Source organism: Muscardinus avellanarius (genome assembly GCF_963383645.1).
Source record: "Muscardinus avellanarius genome assembly, chromosome: 13".
Classification (NCBI taxonomy): domain Eukaryota; kingdom Metazoa; phylum Chordata; class Mammalia; order Rodentia; family Gliridae; genus Muscardinus; species Muscardinus avellanarius.
Window position 1 is genome coordinate 80,522,385 of NC_137799.1, and position 20,509 is coordinate 80,542,893.

Here is a 20,509-nt window from a genome sequence, read left to right on the forward strand (position 1 = left end):
AAGCCTAACCCTTTTTATATTTAGAGACAGGGTTTCGCTTAGTTGTCTAGGCTGGCTTCAAACTTGTAATCTTCCTATCTCAGCTTCCCAAGTACCTGAGATTATAGGTATGTGCCTCCCAAGTAGCTGAGATTACAGGTGTGGTCACACCTGGCTTATAGATCCTATTTTTAAGTGATGGTGGTTAAATATATAAGGTATCTGAAAAATTAAGACAAATTTCCATTCTTCTTCCAGGTGTGGTGCCACATACCTATAATCTCAGTCCTTGGGAGGCTGAGATAGGAGAACTGAAGGTTTGGGGATAGTGCAAGGTAACTTAATTAGACCCTGTCTCAAAAAAGGGGGTGATTTGGTATGTAGCTCAATGATACAGTACCCCTGGGTTCAATTTCCAGTAACACACACACACACACACACACACACACACACACACACTTCCATTCCTCTGACTGAATTTATTAATCTACATTTGCAAACTAGATCATTTTTAATCCTTGACACAATTGTCTTTGGTTGGTCCATGGAGTCCCTCCTTTGTTTTGTTTAAATTATTCTTTCATTTGTTATTTTTCCCTTATCAGAATTACTGTCCTCTAAATGGGTTTTTCTATTGGCTTTTTTGTATATATATATACATACATACACACACACATACATACATATATATGTGTGTGTATATATATATATATATTGGCACTGGGGCTCCTGGAAGCCTGTCTATCTCCGGGCTACACTCCCAGACCTATTTTATAGGTTTTATTTGGAAACAGGGTCTCCTAAGCCAGCACGCGTTGCTGGCTTCGAACCTGCTCGATCCTCCTGTCTCCGCCTCCCAAGCGCGGAGATTACAAGCGTGCGCCACCACGCCCAGCTGTATTTTTTATATATTAAATAAAGAAGTTAGAATATGTGATATCTGCCGGGTGTGGTGGTTCACACTTGTTATCCCAGCATTTGGGAGGCTGAGACAGGAGGATCGTGGTTCGCGGACAGCCTCAGCTACTTAGTGAGGCCCTCTGCAACTCAGTGAGACCCTGTTTCAAAATAAAGAATAGAAAATAAGGGTGGAGGTGTAGCTCAGAGGTAGAATGCCCCTGGGTTTCATCCCTAGTACTGCAAAAAAAAAAAAAAAGAATTTGAATTTGTGATATCTAAGGTCTCCTTCAGCTCTGATGCTCAGTGAATGAGATTAAGACTTGAAATGTGCTTGGCTCAGTGCCTGGCGTATAACAATGTTTAATAAATGGTGGTTATTGCCATAATTTACTATTATTACTGTTACTGAATTTGATGAGCTTTCACTATCAATCCTGAATCTGACATACTGGAAAACCGTTTAGGAGCTTATGCACTTGGTAACTCTTCTACCAGACTGAAATATTCAGTAACATTTTTCCCCCTTGGTCATCTCCAAGCTGCCCAGTATACATTTATCATTGATTTGCCAAATCTTGAGACAAAAGAGATCTGAAAGGTTAATTTTCACCAAAGGATGTAGCAGAGGAAGAAATGGGGTATCTTATAAGGAAAACTCTTCCCAGGATAATTCCAGTCCCAGAATTTCAAGATATTTCCTTACAGAGTTCTTGTTCGCTTCTGCTTCTAAACTTCTTAGGTTTCTCTTTATTGCGTTTTACTGAAATATTCTTTTAGAGCTGTAAGTGATCCTAGCAAAGAGGTCAAACACGGTGGAGCTGCATTATCAATTAATCAAACTTAAAACTGTCTACCTTCCTGCCATATGGCACATTTTAGAGGGAGAGTCCAGGGTCAAATCTTGTAGTGCCATTCTTTACATACTAAAATCCATTCAAGACTGTATTATAGATTCTCTTCCAATGTCAGTGACGGTTTTGTACCAACAACCCTACTATTCTATCAGCTCCTTGCCCCTTTGGTTGCTGAAATATCCGAAACTGAGCTGTCACAACAAGCACAAGATCATGAAGTCAGACAACAATGTAGTATGAAACCTTACCTGAGAGTTTCATTCTTGGCCAAAGGGGTCTAGTCAAAGAAGCTAATGAGTTCATGCACATAGACCCCAAAGGAAGAAGAGGAGTTCGTTCATCCACCCTTCAGTGGAGAAGGACTTAGTTGATGTTATTTAGGTTTAGAAATTACAATTTTTGAGATTGCACTTACAATTAAACTAGATTACTGCCAAAAGATGGGCAAAAAGAAGAATGAATCCATATTATCCATACATTTGATTCAAGACATGAATGGGGCCATGATGGAGCATGCCTGTAATCTCATACTTAGAGGCTGAGACAGGAGGCTGACAGGTTCAAGGCCAACCTCAGCAACTTAGGGAGACTCAGCAACCTAGCAAGATCCCGTTTCAAAACAAAAAACAAAGAGGGCTGGAGTGTAGGACAACATGCACGATGAATGAGGTTTCCAAATCTTAAAAAATAAACAAGCAAATGAACAAACAAAACAGGCCTAGCTTTTTTCTTTTAAAAACTTATGTATCCCAAAAGAAAAATATGGTCTTTGAGTAAACCAAACCCAGGGGTTGGCGCACAACACAGAGAAGTGGTTTTTCCTCCTTCCACCCTCATTTTCCAATTCTCTCTCACGTTCAATCTAGTGAATGTTATGTTTGTGTGTGCCAAGCAGGGCATGCCCAGAGAAGGCGCGAGTGTTCATGGAATAAAGAAGAAAGACAGCACAGAGAAAAAACACCCACGAGAAGGTTTGCTCTCCTAAGAACAACTTCTAGGCCTCAGGAGACCTGGTGCAGTAGCGACTTCTCTTCATTTCACTCAGAAGTTGAAGCCTGAGGCGACCAAGCTAGCCTTCAAAGGGAGTGTTTTGTGCTGCCTTTGCTTGACTAAACAATAATGGCCCCACAAAGAAAGCCAAAGGCTGAAAGCCCAAGGCGGAGCTGCAGGTTTGGCTCAGAAGTACCTTATGTGGTGGCCCCCTCCAGTGGACTGTGGTCAGAATGACTCTTTCCCACCCCAGAGCCAATGTCCGCAATTCTGAGGGAAAAGATCAGCCGACTTTACATGTATTGACATTTGGACATTTTTTTTTTCATTTTGTACTGAGGTTGGACCTAGGGACATTTTAGTTACTCCCTGGCACCCCCTGTCCCCTTTATACGTTGAGACAGGATTTTACTGTGTTTCTGAGTGTCTCACTGAAGTTGCTGAGGCTGGCTGGTTTTGAACCTGCAATTCTATGTCAGCCTTCCAAGTACTGGGATTATAGGCCATGCCCGGTGAGTTTTGTATCTTGATTGAATTCTTCTTCTTCCACTGGAAATCCACCGATGATGTCTCTATTTAAGGATGCAGATGGTCCCAGTGACAGTTAACAGCGATCTAATGGATTGTGAACTTTCTAGACTCCATAGTTGAGGAGGGAGGAAGAGGTACATCCAGAAGGACTGAGCAGTTGCCAGGCTGTACCAAAACTCCAAAGCCCAAGGACGGCGCATATGCTTTCCACTAATAATAATAATAATAATAATAATAACAACAACAACAACAATAATGACACAATTACTCCGGAGGCTGAATTCCACTGATCTTTTATGTTCCTCTGCCTCCCCTCCCCCCTTTTTAAGTGTCCAGAATATGATGTGGCACATGCTAGGTATTCAAAACAGACGTGTTAAATAAGAAAAATAAATTAATAAAGCATTGCCCTTCTGCAAATGACAGAATTCTTCTGATCCCTCTCTTTCTTCATCAGTGATGTTATGTCATCTAATGTTATTTTGTGGGTTTATTTGCAAGATTCAATACTACAACATACTTTATACAGTGTGCAGAATGTCATAAAATGTCACACTCCGAGGCAGTAGGTGAATTCAGGTTTGCAGGTATGTTTCAGATTAAGCAATCTTTGTGAGATGGGTTCCCCTTAGTTAATCTCAACCGCATTGATTTAGGAAGAAAGATCACAAGGCATGAAAGGAAGAGAGGAAAAAGAAAGGTGGGAGGGAGTGATGTGTGATTAATTTACGGCCTGTCGAATTATTTTATAAAGGCTAATTTTTTCCTTTCACCTTGTGCCCTATCACCTCCAAAAAGACAGGGGAGGCTGTAGAGAAGGAAGAAGAGGGCTAATCCGATTCCCTCCCTCAATTACAGCGCAGGAGGCAGGCAGCGCGGCCGCAGATTCCACCCCAACCTCCTCTGTGGTCCTTTTTATATTAAAGCCTTTCTGCTTTCCTGGGTCCAGTTTGGAAAAGTTTGCCAACTTTTCCCTTGGTGGAGAAAAAGAAGCCCTCGTCAGTCGCAAGCCAGCAAATGAATATAGTTGTTCCCTTGGTCCAACATGTCCATCCACTTGCATACCAGATATTCATAGAAATCTCTTTCCTCAGTCCCACAGCTGGAATTGTACTCTCCGCGCCCGGCCCAGCATCAGATGCGCGGTTTTGGGAAGTTGGCAGACTGCAGACTTGGCTTTAGAGCCCGGGTGGTTTTTCTAAGCGTCCACACGACTTACTGTCCGGTGTGGTAGCTTCTCCTGGGAGCAGAATATGTGAAATAAACAATTGCTGAAAAACGTGGAGAAGTAACGAAGTGAAAATCTTGGATTATTTGTTTGACAATCGACACCGGAGTGACCTCCACACATGCTTGATTGTTTGAGGACGTTGCGAGAGAGGATGAATGAATCTTCCGGGCGGTTTCACTAGCACTAGCATGTAAATTTCTTTATCTTTCGGGAAGGAGCGGTAAACGAATACAAATCCAACTGGCAGGAGAAAAAGAGAGGTAAAAATAGGAGCCCGGAGCTCTCCCCGCGGCTCTTTGCAAAGACTCGCCTCGGGCTGCCCGGGACCCTGGACGTTTTCAGAGGGGAGAACCCGGAGGCGCTAGGACCGGGTTGGCGCCTGGCTGCGGCCGCGATCGGGAGGGCGGAGGAGGGAGGGGAGGAGTGCGCGGTGGGAAAGGAGGGGTGGCCAGGGGGCGGAGGAGTCATTTATGCAGAGCGGGCGCTGCTGCCATTGCCACTCTCGCTCCGCGCGCGCTGCCTGGAGCGGGAGAGAGCGCTCGGAGCCCGGGCCAGCAGAGGGGGCGCCGCCGCCGCCTGCACCGCCCCGCCGGTCGTCTCTGCGCTCCCGCGGCCCGGGAGCAGTGGGCGCGGGGCGCGGGGTCCGGAGCCGGCCGGAGAGAGCCAACTGCGGAGGGCGCCCGCGCTCTCTGCCGCCTCCTGCGCCCGAGCCGGGGAGCTCTCGCCCACCGCCCCGCCGGCCCCGGAGCGGGGAGCGCAGGTCCCCGCAGCCCCGGGGATGGTCTAGGGGCCGGCGCGAGGCTCCCGCTCCGCTCCCCGCCGGGCTCGCCGCCGCCGCCGCCGCCGCCCGATCGCCCGGGGCTGCGCGCCCCTCGGCCCAGGCCGGAGAAGTTAGTTGCGCGCGCCGCTGGGTGCGCAGAGCCAGCCCGCGAGCGAGGCTTGCAGCGCCGGGACCATGGGCTGGGGGGGCCGCTGCTGCTGCCCGGGGCCGCGGGACCTGCTGTGCGTGCTGGCGCTGCTCGGGGGCTGCCTGCTGCCCGTGTGCCGGACGCGCGTCTACACCAACCACTGGGCGGTCAAGATCGCCGGCGGCTTCCCGGAGGCCGACCGCATCGCCAGCAAGTACGGATTCATCAACATAGGACAGGTAACCCACGCCGGGCGGCCGGCCCCCGTCCCGACGCTGCTGGGGGCCACTCGCCCCTACGCCTCGACTCCTTCCCCTCCCCCTCCTCCAGATGTGCTCTTGCAGCTGTTGCCCTAACTCTGGGGCGATGCTGACTGGCTCGCGCGCGCACTCTCACTCCCGCAGACACACGTACACACGCCGAAATACACCAAAGTTGCCGGGATCCGCGTTCCGTTTGTTTGCCAGCTACGCGGGACAGGTGGGGTCTCTGGAAAGATCCAGCGTGCCCCGCAGTGTTTCAGACTCGCAGACCTTTTGACCTGAAAAGTCCAGGAGCCTTAGCGGGAGGAAAGGTCTCAGCGGGTGGCCGTGGGGAAGAGGGGAGCTTTTCGGGGGGCAGAGGGTGAGCGTGCCCCTGGGGCGAGTAGGGGAAGAAAAGCCTTTTCTGTTTCGATCTGAATTTAGCTCAGAAAGAAGTTTCCTCTTCTAGGTCTAGAGAACCGCTGGACGCTGGAGACGCCGGAGCGCAGGGACCCGGGCGGGAGGGAGGAGAAGGGAAGCGGGAGGAACGAGGGGGCGGGACCCCGCGGGAGCGCAGATTTGGGGGAGAGTACGCGGCTTCCTGTCTTTTGTGGGATCTGCTTGGGGACCCCCGGAGGGGGCTCGAGATGGGAAACTTCTGAAACCCGATGGCCGGGATCAGCCCAAGGAAAATTTTCCCCCAGGGTAGAACGTGCTCTGCCCCGTGGCGGCTCAGTGGGGTGAGTGGGGTGGCCTGCACCGGCGTGGAGTTTTTGTGGGGTGCTGTTCGCGCGTTTTCGGCGGAGTTGCGGTGCTGGGGGTGATTGAGAAGATGTTATGGGGAGACTGGCCCGCAATAGATTAGGAGGTATTCGGGGCTGAATGATCTCGGGTAGATCCTTCCCTTCTTCCCCTGTGTCCCTGCCAGGCAGGAGGTGGAGAGGGCTCTGTACGTGGGTCTCCTAAGGTGCCCCCTCCGGCAAGCTTCTCTGGGGCTGGCCCGAGCAGGGGGCTCAAGCCGGCTCAGATAAAGACTCCATTTAGGGTGGGAAGCGAAGGTAATGGGGTGCCCTTTCAGCAGGAGCGCTTTGGGAACTCTTGGGGTGCACCACCAAGGACGAAGAGGGAGGAAGGTGCCATTTGGTGCTGCGGGAGCGAGAGAGCATAGATGGTATCGAATGTCCTTGGTTTCCACGACTAAGACTGTGGGGCGCGCTCGAGCACACACAGACACACGCGCGCGCGCGCGCACACACACACACACACACACACACACACACACACACGCCCGTGGCGCGCAGAGAGCTTCGGTCTCCGCATCTAGAAGAAGCTGGGTTGTGAGGAGCTGGAGCCCAAGAGCGTGCTCTTTGCCCTCCTAGAGGGAAGGTATACTCAGGAGAAGCGAGACTTGTGGAGCCAGACCAGGGCAAGGGGCGTGGCTTGTGTCCTCGCCCCGCCCCCAAGGAAGTAAGGGAAGCCAGCCAGATTCTGTTGCTAGAGTGGCTGTCATCTGCCCAAGAGTTGCTTTCTAATGGCTTGTTAGGGTCCTCCTGCCTTCTTTTATTGTGAAAAAACAAAAACAAAAGCTGAGCACCCAGTTTTTTTTTTTTTTTTTTTTTTTTTTAACCAGAGCTTAAAGTTGAGCCCTGCATATACCCCAGTAATGCTGCAGGGAAGGCTAGCCCTCAAAATACAGCAGCCCTGTTCATCTTTCCAGAGATGCCTTCTGGGTCCAGCTCACACTGAGCACCTCCCAGGTACCAGGTATATTATTATATCTGGAGGGATAAGTTCTTGAATATACACTTCGTTCCTAAGCATGGGCCGGCGTGCGAGTGTGTGTGTGTGTGTGTGTGTGTGTGTGTGTGTGTGTGTGTGTGTGTATTTTACTGGGGAATGAATCCAGGGGCATTCTACCTCTGAGCTATATATTCCCATCCTTATTTATTTATTTATTTATTTATTTTTGAAACAGGGTCTCCATAAGTTTCTTAGAGGCTCAGAGGCTCTCTCATTTGCTGAGGCAAGTCTTGAGCCTGTGATCCTCCTGTCTCAGCCTCCTAAGTACTGTGATTATGAACATGTGCCACCATGCCTAGGTTCTTTCCTAATTACACACACACACACACACACACACACACACACACACACGTCTTGTTTGGTGAATATCACTTTATATACAGTAGATGAGAAAACCAGGACTCTTGAGAAATTGACCCCACAGGGTTGCCCAGCTGGACAGTGGAGAAGCCAGGATCAGACACAGGACTCTGGCTAGGCCTACTCTCTATGGTTCCTGCCTGTTAGAGAAGCCCTCCATCCAATGTGAATTCTAATCCATGGCTCAGTACACTGGAAGCAAATATTCAGTAATAGTTCACTTTAGTTCAGACAAACCTGGACTTGTTGACGCTAAGAAACTTCATGACTTGCAAGGGCAGGGACACCTGTGTTTTCCTGAATTCATCGAAGACATATATTATAGAATCTGATTTAGTGAGAGGGAAGAAACTGTCACCCTCTCTACTTTTGAACAAGCAAACATTGCAATGTCCTGCTTTGCTTTTTTTTTTTTTTTTTTTTACAAAGAGCCTTATAATAAAGATCTATGGCTTTTCATTTTAAAAAGTAAGCTTACATACAAATAACATCAAGTACTGTTTATTGTGGGTTTTACAACCCCAGTAAGGAGATTTAGGGCTCCTAGAGGTTACAGAGGATCCCTTGAATTGACGTGATAACCAGTGTAGACAGATCAGCTATTCTACAGTGTGAAGCATTTCCTGTGTAGATCAAAGGTGCATAAGCTCTGCTGTCTTCAGGGTGGTGATTCGGCTTCACACATGCAATATCATTGCACTGTAAGGGCCACCAAATGTATTTCTTCTTCATCCTTTACTGCACTGACCTTTTAACACTTTAGACATCCCTTTGTTATTCTTTCTTTTCACCAATAAACCAGTTGTGGTTCAGCTGAGGGCAGTAAGTAATTTGCAAATGTCTCTGGAATGTTCTCCTGTTTTTGAGCCAGTTGGGCTTGAGGTCTCTTTCTGTGTCAAAATTGAAACTAAAACCTGTCATTGTTTCTGAAGTCATTTACTATCCTGGTGGTATTTTTGATATTTTCAATATGATAGTCTCACTGAGTCAGGTAGGGAATTTTCACCACAGTAAAGGTACAGTTTTGACTGTCTACTCAGAATATCAATGTAATGTTTTGTGTAGCACCTTAGCATTTAAAAGCCACAAGAGGCAAAATTCCTAGCCTTGGAGATTTTTATAGAAAAGAAAAGGCACGCCTCTCCAGTTTAAGAGAGATAGGATCTGCAGAATACAGAAGAAGCAATCACACAAGCAAAAGGGACACGCTTGACTTCTAGAAAGATAGAGTAATGAAAGTTTTCTTGTTTCTGGTTATAATTTGACAATATTTATATTTTGTAAATGGTTATGCCTTAAAATGATAAAGCTTAGCCGGGCCTGGTGACACACGCTTGTAATCCCAGTGCTTGGGAGGCTGAGATAGGAGCATTGCAGGTTTGCGGCCAGCCTCCGCTTTTTAGTGAGGCCCCCAGCAACTTAGTGAGACCCTGTTTCAAAAAATAAAGAAGCCAGGCTTGGCACAGGCTTGTAATCCCAGCATTTGGGAGGCAGAGCAGGAGGATTGCCGTTCAAAACAGCCTCAGCTCCTACTTAGTGAGGCCCTTTGCAACTCAGTGAAACCCAGTTTCAAAATAAAGAATAAAAAATAGGGCTGGGGGTGTAGCTTGGAGGTAGAATGTCCCAGGGTTCCATCCCCAGTACCACAAAAAAAAAAAAAAAAGAAAGAAAAATTAGAGCTTGGGGTATAGCTCAGAGGTAGAATGCCCCTGGGTTCAATCCCCAGTACCGCAAAATAAATAAATAAACAAATCAATCAATCAATCAATCAATATGATAAAGCCATACTTAACTATCATCACTGTTATTATGACAACATGTATCACATTTTGCTTAATATTAATGCCAGCTACACAATGTTATACTCCTTTCTTTCTCCTCCTATGTCTCTGACTCCAAGCCCCCTTACTATCTACTGCTGCCTGGCTGGCTGAGGACAGGAGATGTGTGTCCTGTTGGCCTACATGGGGAAGGAGTAAGAGGCCTTTGTTCTCCCTCCTTAATCCTGTGCTCTGACCCTTTGAACCAGCAGTCGACTTGTTGTAGAACTGAAACCACATAAAGAAATAGACTGGAGATATTGTTAATTGTAGACCTTAGTTTAGACTAAACTTGCAGAGAGGAATTAACTTCTGGTTATTTTAATTCAGGAAGAAGATCCCCTGTGAACAGATGGTTTGCAATGTGCAATAGCCATGTTTATCCTTCTTTGAGTTGCCTATAAACTCTGATTCTAACCCTGAGATTACCAGGAGCAGAACCCCTTCCCCAAATCCTATAACTCGTCTTAAACAAAACTCCAGAAGGATGAGTTCAAATGCAAGCCGTACTGGGAAAATATTTTACCTGGAGCCTCACAGCAGCCTGTGGATTTGGAAACTGCAGAGACCACTCGCGGGGCAGTGAAAGCAGGAAAGTCATCGCACTTAATGGAGCCCCTGTTCCTTCATCTGTAAAATGATAAATCTCTAGATAATAGAGAGAGTTAACTGTGCATTGCTCAGCACATAGTTAGGCTTGCAGTAAAAAGTTTGTTGAATCTGAATCAGAGGAGAAAGGCTGAAATAAGTGAGATCCAAATTTTGTTTAGATGTGGAAAACGGAAGGCATTTTAAAAATGGAAAATGCAAGATGGAAAGATAAAAAATGAATTTTTAACAACCAAGTTAGAAGAGCTTTATAGACAAGGAACATGGTTTTCTGTTTCAACTAACAATTTAAAATAGCTTAAAAATAGTTTGGGTTTGATTGTAAATGAGTATGACTGAGTTCTCACGGCTGTGTTTTCTTCCCTTATTGATCCTTGTTGTAGCTTATTAAATATCATAGGATAAGCTTCCTGGAGATGGGAGAAAAAGACAGAAAATATCTCAGAACAATGATCATTTTATAAGCATCTTACCTTAGTTTATTATGTTAAGCCATATTTGAATTATAAATTGTTTAATTATAATATTGATGAACGTAATTTGTGGGAGTAAAGTCAAAAGAAGAAGTTTCCAAGTAAGTAGGAAGAGTTGTAGCGTGAGAAGAAGCTCGTTCAGAGGTTTCCTGAAGGCCTCCTGCTCTGCTGATTAGTTTTGACCTGTGAGTAATGGGACGCTTGAAATGCAGATAAAGTGGTGGCATTGGGAATAGGTGCCGTGGGTTGTATGGGAGTAGACTGTGCTCCCCTTGTGAATTCTAGGCACTGGGGATGTACCTCAGGGGTCGAGTGCTTACCCAGCAGCATGTGCAAGGGCCTCGGCTCAATCCCCAGGACCAACCAATCAAAAATAAAATAAATAAAAGACAAACCTCTTCCATCTGCTGGGTGTAGTGGTGCATGCCTGGAATCCCAGTACTCGAGAAGCTGAGAGGACAGCAAGTTGACAGCCTCAGCAACTTAGCGAGTCTCTGTCTCAAGCAAAATTAGAAGAGGAAGGATGGGGGTGTAGCTCAGAGGTAGAGCACCCCTGGATTCAATCCTCATTGCAAAGCAAAACAAAACAGTAGGCACTGTGTAAACAGAAGGGTAAATTGATGCCGCAATCCCCGGTTATTCCGTTTGTACTAGATCGGGCTTTTCACAGGGCAGCTCTTTGCGCCTAAAATCCTCAGCTCTGACCTGGGCCAACCATACTCACATGCATATTTCTCGTGATGAAGTAAATGGAGGGAGAATCTGGGAACCTTAACTGGAAAAAGCAATCGAGAGTGCATGGCCTGATAATTGTGGGTCTGTTGTGATAGCTTCATAGAAAAGGAATGGGGCTTTGGGGGGGTCTACTTTAAAATAAAACCACAATTTTTTGTGAGTCCCAAAGCAGTTGAGTTTGCCTTCTCACTATCTTTCATGGGCTTATGTCCAGAGGTCTTAACCTTAAAGGTCAGCCAGAGAAACAGGGTAGTATGCTGGGAAGAAGGCCAGGGACGTCTGACTCTTTGGCTGAGAGAGGGAGTCCTGACCCAGAATCATCCCCTGGGCAGGGAGGAGTATTTGTGTTGCTGGTTGAAGTTATGTAGAGCAGTGTCTGGGTTTTCCCCAAGGCTGAAGTATCTCCAAGCTTTGCTGTGTCGTGAGCTTATATCACTCAGTTAATTCAGAATGGGCCCAGTGACAAAGGAAGCCAACTTTGGCTTCTTGGATGGTCAACGTGAATGCTTATAAATGTTGGTATATGCCAGAAGACACATACATACACAAATTCATATATATGCATGTGTCCATTCATGTTTATCAAAATAACGTTTGCACACCACCTGGAGTGAAATTACTCATGTAGTAGTCTCATTGGTTTCTACAGGTCACATCTCTACATCTAAGGGTACCAAGAGAGAAGAGTCAATGCCAGCAAACTGTGGTACGGGGGATGGAATCCAGGGGCATTCTATCTCTGAGCTACATCCCCAGCCCTATTTTTTTTAATTCTTTATTTTGAAACAGGGTCTCAATGAGTTGCAGAGGGCCTCACTAAGTAGCTGAGGCTATCTGCAAACCTCGATCCTCCTGTCTCAGCCTCCCACATGCTGGGACTACAAGCGTGCGCCACCACACCCAGCTAGAACAGACTTTTTAATTGGACTCCACTCTGGTTGTATAGAAAAATAGTGGGAAAGAATACTGAAGCATAAATAGACCCGTAAGGAATAGAGGTGGGATTCTTTGAGACGCAAGTGTTGACAACCCAGCTTAAACTGCTTAAAGAAAACTAACAGACAAGCAGGTGGACACAGGGAATTTGTCGGCTGAAACATATCCACACACCTTTATGTGCAGTTCTGAGAACAGAAGGTGAACCTTTTGGCAATCAAACCTTACCTGATCTGCATTTTCTTTTTCTTTTCTATTTTGGTAAGATTGAATTCGGGGGCATTCTTCCTCTGAGCTCTCCCCCAAGCCCCTTTTTATTCTTTATTTTGAAATAAAGTTTGCTGAGGGTCTTCCTAAGTTCCTGAGGCTGGTCTTGAACCTGTGACCCTCCCGTCTCAGCCTTCCAAGTACTGGGATTACAGGCATGCACCACTGTGCCTGACCTGATCTGCATTTTCTTATTTCTGGAAAAACCTATCCTGACCTAAACTGACAAGAATCATGCCATTATTTTGTTTTGTTGCAGAAATATTAATGTGTTTGACTGCATGGGTGTTGTCCTTGACCCAGATAGAGGTGCATAAAATCTACCTCATTCTGTGCTCTGTTGTAATTTTCTCATCTAAAGAATTCTAAATTCTGAGACAATAGACTCAAGATTTTCCAAAAAGGGATTGTGGGTCCGTCCAGCTGAGAAACAAGAGGCCAGGCCGATGTCCCCGCTTCTGTGAACCTGTGCCAGCCTCACTCTCAGACAGGTGCTTTCCACAGAGGAGCAGAGATCATGTGCTTCCCAGTGCATCTCTGATCCACGGCTGAAATTAACCCCTAAATAAAAAAGACTCCAGTTGGCTCTGGTCACCGAGTGAGGTCACGTCCGCACACTTGGGCCAAGGTCTTTGTCCAGGGGGTGGCAGTGCTTGGGTGGGTCACCTTGGGTCACATGTCCAGCCTTGAAGTGAGGGAGATGCTGACCTTTGGTAGGCAGTCCAACATTTGGGGAGGGGCAGTTCCCTAAAGGAAAATGAAATGCTGTTACTAGAATAAGGAAAAACAGATGTGAGACAAGGAATGACCCCGCTACAGATCAGATTATATAAGGCTATAAATGCCTAGGCTAGAGAGTTTCAACATTACCAGGGAGGATCAGAAGTTACAGGGAAGCTCCCTGAGAGTGAAAGAGCAGCCTGTTGATTCAGCAAACATGAGCGTCCACCAGGTTATAAATGTATAATAAGACATTCTCTGTCCTTAAGGGGCTAGGACATTTTTACCCATAACTATCTGTCAGCAAGCAAATAGTAATGGAATTCTGGGCTGTGTAGCATCATTTGCTCCTGTCTGGGGCGAGTCCACTGGTAGCTGTGCACATAATGAGCTGGAGGAGGCAGAGAGGCAATTGTGTTAGGTTATTGGGAATGGAAACTGAAGCTGTGGCAATGGAGAGATTGGGAAGTTCTTGCAAAGGTGGATTCAGGAGGGCTTGGTAACTAGGTGGAAGGGGAGGATGAGGCGGGGGGGATAATGCAAAGATAGCTGTAAAGTTGTAGCCCTGAGAGCAGGAGAATAATGGACTCATTGGTAAAATTAGGACAGTCTGCAGTAGCATTTTAAAGCATAAAAATAAAAGGTCAGCGTTTTTTAAAAATTTATTATTTCCCCTTTTTTTTCTTCATTTGTTACTGGGGATTGAATTCAAGGATATTTTAGCACTGAGCTATATTCTCAGCTCTTTTTATTTTTTATTTTGAGACGAAGTCTAGTTAAGTTTTGCAGCCTGACCCCAAACTTGGAATTCTCCTGTCTTAGCCTCTCGAGTAGCTGAGATTCTAGGTGTATAGCATAGTATCTGTCTAAAATTTATTTTATTGTATATTTTAAGGTGTACAACATGATGTTTATGTGTGTATATGAATAGTGAAATGATTGTTACAGTTGAGCAAATTACTCTATCTATGACTTTCTACAGTTATCTCCTTTTGGATTCTTGTTTTTTATGGTTTTTTTTTTTGGCATGTGGTAAGAGCGTTTAAAATCTAGTCTCAGCAAGTTTTCAGTAAACAATACGGTACTATTAGCTGTAGTACTCCTGCAGTACATTAGATCTCTAGAAGTATTCATCCTACATGATTATTCTTTTGACCTACTTTCCCCATTTCTTCTCCCTCCTCTCCCCTGGTAACCACCATTTTACTCGATTTCCATATAGCTGACTTTTTTCTCCTTCAGATTCTGCATATAAATGAGACCATCAGAATTAGTTGTGATGGTAGGTAAAAGGACATGCTGATAGAAATGTCCAGTAGTTGGGAGAGAATTTAGGTGCAGGATGAAGTAAAGATTTTCTACAGGTGGCCTCCACCACCTATTAGCCCCAATATAAATGAAGCTGTGGATGTGCACAGGATTGCTAAGAGGTGAATTGTGAGGAAAAGAGGCCCGAGAATGGGAGGTGAAGAAAAATTTCCAACTAGGAAGCAAAGGAGAAAGGTAGGGGTGGCAGGAAGGTGCAGTCCAATAGCTATGGAAAGGAAGGACGCTCTTTTTAAAAGGCATGCAGTGGTGAGGCCTGCTAAAGAGAATCCAGGAGGGTGGAGACCAGCAGTAAGGAGGTCTCCAGTGTTCCTAGAGCCAATTCTCAAATTGCCGAGTGGAGTAGAATTTGGGCGTGAGGCAGTAGAAATTGAGTACAAAGGTTTTTCATGTGTGTCCGCTCCTACTGACTCAGTCCTCTCTTTCTTTCAGTGCACTGAGGGAGTTAGGATCACAGATCACTAAAGAACCAAAAAATTTTGGGTCCTAATTCTGCTAATGCCTAGCTGGGGACCCGAGGCAAGGACCTTAAGTTCTCTACGCCTCAGTTTCTTTATTTGTGGAAGGAGATAACAGTCTCTCCCTCATGGGATTGTTATGAGGATTAGTTAAAAGTCATTTGAGAGGTAGGAGAGTCCTAGCATGCACAGTGGGCACTGAGAGGATAGGGAGAGGGACGTGAGTGGTGGGTGAAGAGTCTGGGGGGTTCATGTTGGGGTGAAAGGAAGTGAGCATGTGTGTGGAGAGGCCCTGACCTCATTAGTCCCTGAAGAGGTGAAGGCCACCTGTAGGGAAACCAAAAAATGGGTGGAACTGATGTTTGTATGCTTCAGTGTTTTGAAATATTTTTAGGAGATTCTCATAAAAAGCAGACAGGCTGTCTTGGTCAACAGTCTCACTGTTGTCATTCATAAAAACTAACCACACAATTTAGAGGAAGGATGGTGTACTGGCTCACAATTGTTGAAGATTTGGGGGTTCAGTCCATGTGAGGCTGGGGTCTGTGGAGCTCAAGGCGTAGAAGCAGGTAGCAGAAAGAGGAAGAGCATATGGCTGTGCTCCTCGCATCATGGAAGCCAGAAGCAGGAGAGAAAGCAAGCTAAAGGATGGGAGGACAAAAGCTCAGCCCCTAATGCCACACCCCAGGACACGCCTTCTCCAGCTACATCCTGGTTGCCTGGTTGCCACCCAGGGTATCCACACAGTGCATTTACCCAGTGATGAGTTCACAACCCTCATGACTTCATTCCATCAAATTTGAACCTGAGCTTTTCAGGGGACATTCTATATCTAATTACAACAGTCACTATAAAATTAATTGCTAAATAGCAATGAAGTCATTTGTTGCTATTATACTTAGTTATTGCCCAGTGAGTATTGAGTAAATGGATGAGTAAAAGAGCTGAGCCATTGACTTAGTGGTGTTGCATTATTTTGTTCTATGTTTCACTAATGCTCACAAACCTGAGATGAGACAAGGACATGCTGGTGAGTTAGAATTTGCCAGGGTGAGAGAGAGAGGCAAAGGGGGGCTGTAGGAGGCTAGGAGTGAACAGCTCTTGAATGACTGGCCAGTGTCCAAGTGGTGAAGAAGGAGGTGGGGCCAAAATCAGAATTACAGACCAAGGTGTGTGGTGCTATACAGTTCAAAAGCGGAGGGCCAGTTTGATAAGAATCGAAGAAGTGGAAAAGCATGGAGCCATCCCAGTTGTGTGTGTGTGTGTGTGTGTGTGTGTGTGTGTGTGTGTGTGTGCGTGTGCATGTGCGTGTGTGTGTGTGTTTATAAGCTACTAGGTAGACTCATAAGTGGGCTGGCCAGGTAGAGAATAGGTTGGAAGGAGTCAAGAAACTGAAGCTAGGTCATTGGAAAGGTCATCAGTGGGGGAAGCTGAAGACTTCAAGTAATTTGTGCTGGTATACCCACTGGGCAGATAAGCAGGAAGTTGGCCTTATGTTTCAGTCTCCTTGGATAAGTGTAGGTATTATCTCTGCTATATACAACTATGTGCTATTATTTGCACTGCAGGTCCTGTACCAACTTAAGGGATAAAGACAGAGACATGGGTGATTGCTTTCAACTCCCAAATGTACCTTCCCTTATTTGACTTAATATCCGAAGACTAGCTGGGCATGGTGGCGCAGGCTTGTAATCCCAGCATTCGGGAGGCTGAGACCGGAGGATTGCGGTTCACGGACAGCCTCAGCTACTTAGTGAGGCCCTCTGCAACTCAGTGAGATCCTGTTTCAAAATAAAGAATAAAATATAGGGCCTGGGGTATAGCTCAGAGGTAGAATGCCCCTGGATTCCATCCTCATTACCACCAAAAAAAAAAAAAAAAAAAAAATCTGAAGACTGTATTGAGCCCCAAATGTAGAAGAAACAGTATAAACTGAAAATGTAAACCATAAATAATATTTCAGGACAATTTTAAAATCGTTCATCCTATGTCATATATTAGGTTCGTGTCCAGTTTAGGTGGTCGCATTAGCCTATTTTCCTTCTCTGATTATGACTATAATTTATCCACACGCCACTTATTCTGCCCTTTCTTTTGTGTGTGTGTGTGTGTGTGATGTTAAGGATGGAACCCAGGGCCATTCTACCTCTGAGCTACAGCCCCAGCCCTGTTTTTTATTCTTTATTTTGAAACAGGGTCTCACTAAGTTGTGGAGGGCCTCTAAGTAGCTGAGTCTGGCCAGGAATCCAGATCCTCCTGTCTCAGCCTCCCAAGTCCTGCGGTCATAATAGTGCTCACCACCTCCGGCTTTTAATCTGCCCTTTATATACATGTTTTCTATGTCAAAATGAAGCTGTGTTCTGAACATGTACTTTTTGTATTCTTTCCCCAAACTGTACTGCCTTAGAATTATAGATACATTTTAAAATGTGGGTTAAAATACTTACAAATTGTTCTTTTTATAATGTATAACATTTTAAAATCATTCTATATAATATTAAGCTTGTTTGCATTTGTATGATAATTTAAGCTTAGCATCACAAAAAGAAGCATTGAGTCACTATTATAATCTTTTGTGCATTATCTAAGAGGTTAATTCTCTCTTGGGAAAGTGACATTGTGAATACCATGTCAGCCTTGGAACTAAGATTTATTAAAAGCAAGCCTTTTCTTGATTTCTTTCCCAGTATCCCAGTATGACAAACTCTGTGTATGTGTGTGTGTGTGTGTGTGTGTGTGTGTGTGTGTGTGTTCTTAAGGTCTGATACTTTTGTAATAAGTACATAAGGTCTGGTATTTTTCTATACCAAAAGGCTCTTACAGCTGTAAAAATATATCATTCTCCTCATATCGATGTTCCCAGGCTTGTACCCTGTTTTCTCTAGTTGAAGTTTCTCAACCAAAATAAAGCTGCATATGCTCATTGCTCACCAGTCTGAATACGGTTCAGGGAGGGGGAAATAATGCCGGGGTCTTTGACTTTGTAAAGAAATATCTATCAGGTTATAAGGATACTGCTTACCCATCCTGGGCCTATCCTAATTACATTTAAATTGTGTGTGTGTGTGTGTGTGTGTGTGTGTGTGTGTGCGCACGCGTGCATATTGCACTGGGGTGAGGGGAAAGAGATAGGGTAAACAATCATCAATCTTTAAGTTTTCCAAGAAAAAACTAAGTTGTAGGCTACTTAGGATTTATTAAAGGCTACCTCCTAGCAACACCTTTTTCTGTATGTTTTAAACTTTGAGGCATCTTCCTATTGAGTTAGACCTCATGAGCCAATTTACCAAACGCCATACGCTTCGACCTGTTGAAGGTTGATGTCACTGCATCTGAGATGGTTGGTTGACTCTGGGAACCAGGGAAGGAGACTCAAGGCTGCAGTAGGTGACATGTTACCCCTCTGGGTCCTGCCCCATCTGATTTGTCTCGTATTTGCGAGCGTGTTGCAGGCTTTCTTTGTGAAAAAAGATCAGTTCTAGCATTTATTTTAAATTCATTGAATGACATCATCAAAAAGTGAAAAGACAACCTACAGAATAAAAGAACATATTTCTAAATCATATCTAAAGGAGTACTTGTAAAAAATGTATAAGTAACTTAATGATAAGAAGACCAGTTGCTCAATTAAAAGTGGGTACAGATGGACCTGAATCAGTATTTTTGCAAAAGTGTGTGTGTCTGTGTGTGTGTTTTGTGTGTTTATGTGTGTGTGTGTGTGTGTGTGTGAGAGAGAGAGAGAGAGAGAGAGAGAGAGAGAGAGAGAGAGAGAGAGAGAGAGAGAGAGAGAGAGAGAGAGAGAGAGAGAGAGAGATTGAGATTTAAAATGGCTAATAAACACTTGGAAAGATGCTCAACTTCACCCTTCATCAGGGAAGTACAAGTCTCAATGAGATACGAGTTTACACCTACTATGAGGATGATAATAATCCCAAAAGACAGATAATCACAAGTGTTGCCAAGGATGTAAAGAAATCAGAGCCTTCTTGCACTGTTGATGTTCCAAGATGTTAAGTGGTGTGACCATATTGGAAAAGAGTCTGGCAGTGCCTTTCTTGAAAGGGTAAACATAAGGCTACCATATGAACCACCAATTCTGTTTACATATATAGCCACAAGAAATAAAAACATTTGTCCACACAAAAACATGCAGGCAAATTTGTGGCAGCATTGATCATAATAGCCAAGGACAAAAAAGTATCAAATATTTATTTATTTACTTATTTATTTATTTTATAAATAAAATATGTACAAGGGAATGTTATCCTGCAATAGAATGAGGTTTTGGTGCATGTGTGTACAATGTGAATGAACTTTGAAAATGCTATGTTAAGTAAAAGGAGCCAGTCACAAATGCCACATGTTATATCATTCTGTTTATAGGAACTGGTATAGCGGGTGCCATAGAGGTTAGATAGTAGTTGCCTAGGGCTGGAAGGGGAATGAGAAGTGACTACTGATAGGTCTGAGATTCTTTTGGGGATGATGGAAATGTTCTAATGCTGGTTTTTGCATAACTTTTTAGATGTACTAAAAGACATTGAATCGGCTACTTTAAATGAGTGAATATATGACTGGTGAATTACATCCCCCCAAAGCTATTAAGAATAGTTATCAAATACCTTTGTTTATCAGCCATTCTAATAGGCATAGTCCTACTCCCTTTATCTGATTACATGAAGCATGTGAGGAGATGAACTCTAAGCCAGTAAAAAAATGAATAAAATAGTTTCAAGTTATAGATGCTGGTGGGAAGCAAAATATATTAGTAGACCAAAAAGTGACCAAGAGCTAGAGAGCTCCTTGAGGTTGGCCAGGGAGGCACATGGAGGAGGAAACACTGAGTGGATACCCCAGTGTCAGGAAAGAGCCAACCACAAGGTCGTCCAGGTGGGATGAGGGTCATGCACGTGAGACTGCAAATCGCAGGAGCCCCGGGGCAGAGACCAGACAGTGAACACGGAATCCAGCAGGAGGTGGTGGAACCTGACATCAGAGAGGATGGTCTTAGAGGTTAATTTTGGTGATGTTACTTCTCTGCCAAGAAGCCATCGTTTGACTACTGAATTAGGAGAGACTTGTTCCGGGAGCTCTTCAAGGCCTGCACCTACTGGTCCTGAAGTGCGTCCATCACCGTCTCTCCTGTTCTGTCCCTTAGTAAAGTTGAACTGAGCTTTGCATTGTTCCCAGACAAATATGCTCAGAGTTGCCCTGCTTCTGAGCCTGCCTTCCACCTGGAATATTCACTCAAATTCTGGTTCTTCTGGAAAATTTCTATCTTCTTACACCTTACTCTTTTACCTATACTTTGCTCTGGAAGTATGGGTAAAACCAAAGTTCAGATAAAATTACTCAGATTTGCCGGGCGTG

General features: G+C 44.9%; 1 protein-coding gene across 2 annotated transcripts in view; it reads left to right on the forward strand.

Moving 5' to 3' along the window:
* Nucleotides 1–5,440: 5,440 nt before the first annotated feature.
* Nucleotides 5,441–20,509, forward strand: part of PCSK5 (proprotein convertase subtilisin/kexin type 5) — a gene marked incomplete at both ends in the record, with an annotated part of 434,445 nt that continues 419,376 nt past the window's right edge. For both annotated transcript variants that reach the window (XM_080709117.1, XM_080709118.1), the window contains one exon: nucleotides 5,441–5,632. In XM_080709117.1, the coding sequence (XP_080565243.1) occupies nucleotides 5,441–5,632 (192 nt within the window). The remainder of the gene's footprint in view (nucleotides 5,633–20,509) is intronic.